The sequence below is a fragment of the Physeter macrocephalus genome, chromosome 3, assembly GCF_002837175.3.
Source record: "Physeter macrocephalus isolate SW-GA chromosome 3, ASM283717v5, whole genome shotgun sequence".
Classification (NCBI taxonomy): Eukaryota; Metazoa; Chordata; class Mammalia; order Artiodactyla; family Physeteridae; genus Physeter; species Physeter macrocephalus.
The window spans coordinates 19,761,168-19,770,465 of record NC_041216.1 but is presented as its reverse complement, the minus strand read 5'-3'; the positions used below and the strand labels follow the sequence as shown (position 1 = coordinate 19,770,465).

General features: G+C 56.1%; 1 protein-coding gene across 3 annotated transcripts in view; it reads left to right on the top strand.

Moving 5' to 3' along the window:
• Window positions 1-5,935: 5,935 nt before the first annotated feature.
• PAX7 (paired box 7) overlaps window positions 5,936-9,298 on the top strand; it is a 102,389-nt gene continuing 99,026 nt past the window's right edge. For all 3 annotated transcript variants that reach the window (XM_007104609.3, XM_007104607.3, XM_007104608.3), the window contains exons 1-2: window positions 5,936-6,100; window positions 8,615-8,850. In XM_007104609.3, coding sequence (XP_007104671.1) covers window positions 6,016-6,100; window positions 8,615-8,850 — 321 coding nt within the window. In that variant the 5' untranslated portion in view covers window positions 5,936-6,015. The remainder of the gene's footprint in view (window positions 6,101-8,614; window positions 8,851-9,298) is intronic.

Sequence of the window (9,298 nt, the reverse complement as noted above, 5' to 3'; positions counted from 1 at the left end):
CCAGCCCAGCCGGAGCTGGGAGCCGCCACCCCTTTTTGATTTGTTTAATGAAAATGCTTTGCCGGTTCCATAGATGCTCAGCTGTGATAAGGTAATTGTCTGAGGGCGCAGTCTACAACCCATTAACACTGGACTCAGTGCAATTGAACTTGGAGAAATGATCTAAAGGGGCTGGAGAAGGCAGCCCAGTGTGATCTGACACTTGGTCTTTTGTTCAGGCAGCTGGGAGCTTAGGAGATTTCCCTCCCCAGGCTCCTCAATGGATCCAGCAAACAGAGATTTCTGTTGCGCACACACATCCTTCTCCTCAGATCGGTGTGTGCGCCTCACACACATAACACGCACACATGCCCATGTACGCAGTCATTTGCTCTCATACACTCTTATATGGGTACCCACATGCTCTCAGCCTCACATGTTGCCACATACACACTCCGATACACAGTCACCTCCATCCCATTCCATTGCCCTTAGGCCACTGGGGCCAGATTGGAGGGGCATGTTCCTCTTCCTCGGGAGGCCCTTTGCCCAAGCCAGAAATGGAAAGGAAAGAGGGGTTAATGGGCAGAGGAAAGGTTTTTACAGTTATTGGGGAACACACTGTAAAGATGGCCTTGGCTACATTTCTGAAAGCCAGTGGAAAAGCAGTTAGAGAGAGAGGGGAGTCCAGAGGAGCTGAGGAGAAGGTGGGGAAAGGCTGGGGATGGGGGGAGGCCCTAGCAGTTGGCCACATCAAGGTGAGTGACAGAGGCATCTTGGCACCTCTAGGCTTCAGCCTGTCTTACCTCCCAGAATTTCAGGAGGTAAGAGGTTCCCAGGACCAGCCTGAGAAGGAGGAGAAAGAAGAAGGGGCGGGGTGGGGAAGGAGGAAGAGAGGGAGGAAAAGGAATAGGTGGGGAGGGAGGAGAAGGAGAGGGAGGAGGAAAAGGAGGATGGAGGGCCAGGAAGAAGAAGGGGAGGAGGAGGCCGCCTGAGATCCTGATGAACTGTGGGCCTGGGAGAAGCCTGATTATGATTCTTGTTTTTATTTACTTGGGGAACTGGAATCCAATGCATACGATTCTATTTTTCTGGGGAAAATTAAAATGTCAAGCAGGGACACATCCCAGTTTTCCATTTCTTCCTATTTGGGTTTGGGCAAATATTTCAAGGTCACTCTGAGAATAGCGCTACTTCTTAAGGGAAAAAATAATAAAAGATGCTGGGGAGTGGGGAGAGGAAGGTGTTCTTTCTCAAGGGTGCCTCTTCCAATGCGGCCCTGAGGAATTCTGGCTTCCGGAACCTGGAGCGCCTGGAGGGAGCCTCCAGAGGGGCCTTTGTTCACGGATATCCCATTTCTCTCCCCACCCCCACCTCTCTCATTATCAAACATTTGAAGACTGAATAATTCCATTTGTCGATGTCTTTGGCCGCAGCCTCTGAAAATGCAAAAGGCCCCGCCGAAATCAAAACCGCTGGTTTTCAAGGTGGATTTATCACTCTTTAAAGGAAGATTTATTGGGTAATCGCTTTCAAAAAGTGCTCATAGCACAGGGATCTGAAAGAAGGAGTGTTCTCTCCCTTGGGCGGGGGAAGGGACCACTGGCCACCTGGGAGCCTGGAAAAGGAACCCCAGTGGTGGCCCTTACTGGTCTCATATTCCCATCATTTTACAGCCAGAGAAAGGCCAACTTCCCCAAGCTGAAGTCAACCTGGGGTCTTGCCCCGACCCTTGGGCCTACGTCTTTCTCTCCCATTTTAATTGGGGTTGGAGGGTTCCATTTGGGAACTTGGGGAAAGAATTCCTATTTTTAGCATTGTCGTGACCCTTACAAAAGAGGTGGGGGGAGATCTCAGACCAGACAGGGACAGGTGGAGGTAGGGACCGTGGTTCAAGCCTTTAGAGCACTGGGGCGGACTGATTTCTGCAAGGAGTGGGTGGTGGTGGGGTGCGGGGTGTGTGTGTGCTGGAATCAGACTGGGCTGGGCCTGGACAATCTCCTTTCAAGAGTCTGAGGTAGATGCCAAACACAGCAGGGTCCCTTCCCAAAGGTCTTTGTCCAGCCCCCATCTGACCAAAGGGCTCCCCAGGGATTCAGGTCTGAGTTACAGCACGGAGAGCAAGGGAGGCCCAAACATACTTCAGGAAACCATGGAGTTGGGGGATGCGGTGGACAAAATGGGCAGTGGAGGAGAGGAAACCTCCGGGGAGGCGTCAGAAAGGCAAGGAGGAAATGAGACAGTGGGGGACAAAATGATGGAGGAGCCCATGAAACTGACTGTAGGGGGACAGAGAGGGACAGAAAAGTGTGTGTGAGAGACAGACAGACAGATGGAGAAAGGGAGAAAGGGAGAGAGAAGGAGAGGGAGGGGGAAAGAAACAGGGAGAGAGAGAGATTGGGGTGAGGGGCTGAAGGGAAAACTTTCCCAGCCACGTCCGTCCCAGCACACACCCATCGCGCTTACAGCAACGGTCAGAGGTCTTAGGAGTTGATTAACGTCCTGTGGGGAGTGAAATGGGGCAAGGGGGTTAGCGAGGGGAACTGAGAGGAGGGGGAAAGATCCCCCCTCCAGCTGCAGCCGCCCCAGCTCCCAGGTGAACCCCCCTTTCCCCTGCTGGATGTGAAATCGCCATTTCACTCTGCCACACTTCTTAATTGTTGCAAAAATCATTTGTGAAATTGGTCTCCAACAGGCGAGAACGGCCAAGCTCATTCCGACAGACGCTCCCCTTTCCCTCCCCCTCTGCCTGCCCAGCGGGAGGCCACGGAATCCCCCAGCAGCGGAAACGCAGGCTTGGTGCTGCCAGCGCGGGGTTTAGGGGAGCCTGCTGGGTGGGGGGGGGGGGTCTCCCTCGCGACCGCCGCTTTGAGTCTTCTGCAGCAGCGGAGGGCGGGGACCAGGCCAACGGTTAGGTGGCCCCCGCGCGGGTCGCCTGGGGTTCCAGTGTCCCCGGCAGCAGGCGATCGGTGGTGGCCCTGAACCGAGGGGTCCGGCTTTGCGCTAGCCCCACTGGGCTCGGCAGACGAGCCCGCGCCAGCGGCCAAGTCCTCCAGGAGGGACTGAGTCTTCAGCGGCCGCTTCCGGCACGCCCCAGAGGGCTTCTCTCACCCCGGGAACGGACCAAACCACAGCTCACACCTTCTTGATGGGCGCATAGAGCTTTGCTAAGGCAACAAGGAAGAGACTCCAAAATCTAAATGCAGACACAGACCGTCACTTAGAAGCACACACTTACTCAGACTGGCATACAAGCCGACAGCAGACCTACACACACACCCCACCTTCACCTGGATACAGACAGACGTGGGCATAAACCTATATTCACAGACAAACACACTGGCCCATTCCACCCACAGATACAGAGAAGAGGTGCCTTAAATTCTTACTCGCCAAAACAGAAATTACTGATGGATGAATGAATGAATGAATGAACGAATGAACAATATATATGTGTGTGTGTATACTACACACTTAGGTTTGTGTGTGTGTATCTGTGTATATATACAGCCATCTCTGGAGGTCAAGACAGGCCAGACCCTCCAGCAAGATGAGATGTAAAAGGGACTCAGGGCTGACTCATCTTCCCCAGACATACACATTAGAGCTTAAATATCATCTTCCAATCTCTCTTGGGGCCAGTGGATACAGTGGGGTAACACCTCCAAAAAGGAACGTGTCCCAGAAAACCTTGTAGGGTCCCTATAACTCAGGTAGCCTGGCACCCTGGTATGGGAAAGGCACTCGGATGTCCTCCTTTCCAATTCTAAAGCGACTTGGCCTCCCCCCACCTCAATTCTGGGGCCACTGGGGGCGTGAGTTTAACAGCTCCTCAGCAGGCCCCCATTTCCAGAAGGCCTCCCGCACCCCTCCATCCCCACCCCCAGCCGGAGAAGCCCCTGGTACTGGGATAGAGGGGAGAGGAGGGAGTTTGTCACATGCTGAGAGGGGCAAAGGTCACAGGTGAGGAAAATGGGAGGGGAGAGGGGCACGCGGGGGCCAGCCTGAGGAGCGCTCCCAGGCCAAGAAGAGGCTGACCCCAGCACCGGGAGAGGGCGGGCAGGGGGCAGGCTGCGGGGTTGGGGGCGAGTTTGAGGGCTGGGTTTATTTTATTGTATTTTGCCTCCAGCGCTGGGCCGGAGACACTCTTTCCCGGGGGAGACAAAAGACCTGCAGTCATGGCGTCCTGCCCCGCTGGGAGGGCGTTTCGCCCCCAGGCCTCGGTATCCCCAGGCAGGGACGTCTGGTCACTCTGGCACGGGGAGAGCGAGGGGGAGAGCGTAGAACTGCAGGACCTCCCATCACCCCGCTCCCACACCCCACCGATTAACTGGGGCACCCTCCCCCTCAATCCAACAGTGGAGGAGCTCCGAATTGAGGAGCTCAGGGTGGTACCAAGTCCTGACCGCCCCGTCCCCCCAACTTCCCACCCCTCTGGACCCCCAGATCCTGGGCACCCACTTGCTGTTCCGCCTCAGGGCACCGGGCTACCTGCTGGAGAGGGGCTCTGGAGGTGGGCTGGGGGCCTGAAGAGGAGCAGGGGTTTAATCCCGGCTGGGGATGGGTGAGGGAGGGGAGGGGAGGAAATAAAGAAATGGGTCCCTAACACTCCGCGGACCTCTTTCTAAGCACTAGGCCCGGCCATCATTCTGGGCTTCTCAGACTGCAGGGGGCCAGGCAAGAATGGGACACCGGGGTTCAGAGGCTATTTCCTAGAGAAAGTCATAAACCCCTCCCATGAAGCCACCTAGGCCAATTCCCAGTGGGCCCCACCGGCGGAAATTTCAGAGTGTGTGAGTGAGATGAGGGTGAAGAGTGAAACACAGCGGACTCTGATTCTGGGAGGCTAGAGAAGACGCGAGAATCCAAGGGAGCCACCAACGGGAGGCGGGCATTCCCATGCAGCCGGACTGCAGAGCGGGGCCGTGGGCGACCGGGGGCTGGGGACTCCGCGGACCCGGCCCATTCGTCAAAGGAAGACACTGGGACTGAGTTGGCTGGCCCCCTCCCTCCCTCCCCGCTCCCCCCTCCCCCAGCCCCCACGCCCCGCCGTTGCTCCCTCTGTTTCAACCGGCAGTTCAAATTCTCCCCCAAAAGCGAGGTGAGCCGGGGATCAGAAAAGAGGAAAAAAATATTCGTTGAAGATTTCTTTTCGTTATTGGTCCTCGGCTGCCTTCCGCCCTGGCCCCCTTCCCTGCTCATGAATAAAAGAAAAGTCCGAACCTATCAGATCTCATTCGCTGCCTCCTCCCCCTCCTCCTCCTCGTACTCCAGTGGGCACTTTTGCACGACTTACCCGGCGGATCGCTCGCCCCCTCGCTTTCCCTCTTCTCCTCCCAACCTCGTCACCCCTTATCGCCTCCCCTCAAGCCCAGAAACCCGAGAGGCACCTTCTTCCCTCCCCAAGTCTTCTGGGGGGCGGGGGTGTGAAAGCTGGTGTTTAAGGGAGTAGCGAGTGTGGTCTGAGAAAGAAGGCGTGGAGAGGAGTGGGAGAGGACAGGGAGGGAGGGGAGCGAGAGCGAGGGAATAAATATATAAATAAATACGAAAAAGAAATCCACTCCGCAGCCTCTCGGCTCCGAAACTTTGGCCCGGAGCGCGAGAGCGCGTTGCTCGACAGTCCGAGGCTGGGGGCTCTGACTCCGGCCGCGTCCCCCCCAGCCCCGCTCCGCGGCGCGGCCTCGTCTCCCGCTCCTGCCCGGCGCATCCGCCTGCACAACTTCTGGCCCAGCGGAGCGGGCAGAGGAGGCCTTGGGGTTGGTGTGTTTGTTTGTTTGAACTTCGTTGTCGCCACCTTCCCTCCCCCCCCCGCCACCCCCCCCAACCTCCGCCCCTACCTCACTCCCCTCCCCAGCTTCTGGACGCGAGCGACCGCAGCCGGGGGTGGGGGGATGGGGGTAGGGAGTGTTCGCGGAGGGGAGGGGGAAGAGGTTTAAAAAAAAAAAAGAAGGAAAGAAAGAGATCGCAGCAGGGGTAAAGGGAGCGGACGGGAAGCGATTTTCGCCGACTCTGGATTCGTCCCCGGCGTGCGCAAGAATGGCGGCCCTTCCCGGCACTGTACCGAGGATGATGCGGCCGGCTCCCGGGCAGAACTATCCCCGCACGGGATTTCCTCTGGAAGGTAAGAGCGTCTGGACTTGCCTCGCTTCCTTCCTCCGCCAGGACCTCGAGGTCCTTGGAGAGGTGGCGATCTTCACGGGGTGGTGGCGGCGCCAGCGGCAGCAGGGGAGTCCCCTTCCCTTCTGGATCCAAGTCCGGGCGCCGGACCCAGGAAGTTTCTGGGACCGACACTTGTCCGTTTACGCGTGGGTTTCACCCACCCGCGGCCTCAGCTTCACAGGTCCAGGATTCTGGCCTTTACCCGCGGGGCTGAACTCCGAGTAGATTTCGGCTCCTAGTCAATTTCAAGTCCTAGTGAGTTTCAACTCTGTCCACTATTTTTAGATACTTTCCACCTAATACTTTCTCGGCTCTCTGCGTTCGCCAGCTACGTGCTTTCTACTCTTGTTTTGAATTGTTCTTTTCACCTCTGGGATGGTCTTGCAGCCCCTTCTATTTCGAAATACCAACAATGTGTGATATTTCATGCCTAAACTAGGACTCTGCTTTTGGGTCTGGAAACAAACTAATTTGAAACAATAAATAGTAACGATTTTCCCCCAAAAGTTTCCACTCGGGCTTGCGAACTCTGGAAATCTCTCGGGGGAGACCTCAAGACGGCGAGACGGCAGGGAAATGTCCAGACAAGGGAAAAGTGTTAGTTTTGTAATGTGTACTCCCTAAATATCCAGCATCCGGGGTGAACCGGCTCCGGGCTCCAGCAAGGGCTGGGAGCGCACCTTTCCTGCGATTTTGTTTTGTTTTCTTTTTAAACTAATAGAAGGCCTTCAACCTGTCAACTGAGGGATCACTTGGCTTCTGGGGGTAGGTAGCCCAGGATGTCAGAAGTGGTTAGAGAGAGGTGCGACTTTTATTTTTTAATTACTCTTCTTATAATTATATGAGACCCTTGTGCGTGAAGGAGAGAGAAGGCAAGGAGGGGACGGATGGACGGGAAGCCTGAGATCTGGGCGGGGGGGGGGGTCCCTCCAGCAGCTAGACGGCGCGGGTCCCTGAATTAGACAGAGGCGAGGAGAGTGGCTCCGTGATCAAGTGCGCGCGAGCAACCACGCAGGCGGGAGAGCGCACAAGCCCGGGGATTTGCCGTAGCACTCTCCTGTAGCGAATGCAAGTAAAACAGGCGGCCGAGGACGCGCAGCGGATTAGGACAATATTTGCCCAACATGACGGAGAATACTGAGGAGAGCCGAGTGCCGGTCGCTAAAGAGGCTCTTGAATATAAAGTTGTGCGCTGGAGAGCTCTCCAGCGCTAATGGCATATCCCGCCACGGAGACCGAGTGACTCTGACTTGGCGACGCACGATTTCTGATTAAATCCGAGGGTGGCTTCAGACACCTACTTTTACGAAGAGGAGTGTGGGGACCGGCAGAGCCAGGGAGGAGGCGGTAGGAACAGCTCAGCAACGGAGCCTCTTCTCGCCTCCTCCCTTCCAATTATACTGTCAGCTCCCTCCACTCGGGCGGCTGTGAAATCGTTCTAATCTGCCAGATCTCCGCAGCCGCCGAGTCCCCAAACTGGGAGGATCGAGGCCGGATTAGTGCACCGGGTGTCCTCCAACCTTCTGGGAGGAAATTGTGTGGACTTTGCATTAAAGCTTCCCAGGCGTTCTCCCCTCCCTAGCACACATCAGGCGAGTCTGTCTTCCTGGTTCCCAAAGTCACCCACACCCAGGGACTCTGGTCCATCTGTGCACCAGCCTCTCTGAACCTGCAGGGACAGTTCATGGGTTTTTGAGGCCAAATGAGTATTTGATTAGAAGCTTGCCGACAATGGGGCATGTCCCCAAATCATCCCAAAACGAAATTCGAACTCTGGGAGGGGTTGGAAGGAAGGAGAGTCCCTCAAGGGACAGCCAGGTGCCCCCAGAAGCAGCAGCCAACGGCATTCTGTTGCTGGTCCCTCTGCTGTGCCTTGTCTGTTCAGTTATGGGTAGGACAATTCTGCTGCCCAAGCCAGGGCTGTAACTACTAGTAATCCACCAACCCCTTCTGGGCCCCAATAAAATGGATCAGACTTGACCACTTAGAGCATGGAACTGACCGGATGGGCCACATCTCACCCATTATCGGCCTCTATAAAAGGCAAGTGAACCTGCCGCCCAAGCTGTGGGTCCAGAGAACCATTGGTCCCAGAGTCCCCAGGCTCCGCCAGCCTCTAGGCTCTGCCCTCTCACCTCTGTCTCTCTCCCTCTCCTTCTCAGAGGCATTCAGATCCCCCAGGTGTGTCCGCATTCCCCGTAGTGTGGCAGGACTGGGGACACACAGCATCTGTGGGGACTCTTGCAGCCAACCCTGACCCCTCTCTCCATCTCTGCCAGACCTTCCCTTGGCTTCATGACAGGTTTTTTCCTGACCTCCGAACTGCCACAGCTTCAAATGTGAGGAACTGAGATCTGCTTTCAGGGGTCTTGGGGCTCAAACAAAACTGGAGTCAAAAGGGCTGTACTCAGTGTCTCCTCCCCATCCTCACCCTGTGCCTCTCTTTTTCCTCATCTTCCCCTTCCTTCTCCTCCAGTGTCCACCCCACTTGGCCAAGGCCGGGTCAATCAGCTTGGTGGGGTCTTCATCAACGGGCGACCCCTTCCTAACCACATCCGCCACAAGATAGTAGAGATGGCCCACCATGGCATCCGGCCCTGTGTCATCTCCCGCCAGCTGCGTGTCTCCCATGGCTGCGTCTCCAAGATTCTCTGCCGCTACCAGGAGACCGGGTCCATCCGGCCTGGGGCCATTGGTGGCAGCAAACCCAGAGTGAGTGTCTTTGCTGCAGAGCTGGCAGCCAGCCTTCCCGTGGTTGGGGTAGCCTGGCTGTAGCCCCTCTCTCTACCCTGTGTCATCCAGCGGCACCGGGGAGGGGGTCTATATGCTTCCTATGGGAAGGACAGTGGAAGAGGGTCCCCACCCCCAGACATCCTCCATTATTTGAATTTCTCAGGGATGGGGATAACTGATGTCCAGATTGCCTGATAGGGCAATGAGTCATTCCTGTGCTGTCCCTACATCTTCCCAGACCCCCTATCACCATCCCAGACCAGGGGAAATCTTTCCCCAGTCTTGCCTGGAACAGTGAGCGGGGGGACCCCAGTCCTAATTAGGTTTCTATTTTATTACCTATCACTACCTTATTCCACATCCCCCAATCCTGGCCGCCTTCCTGGGAGCCAGTAACAGGTTTCTTGAAAGGATAAAGCCAATCTCA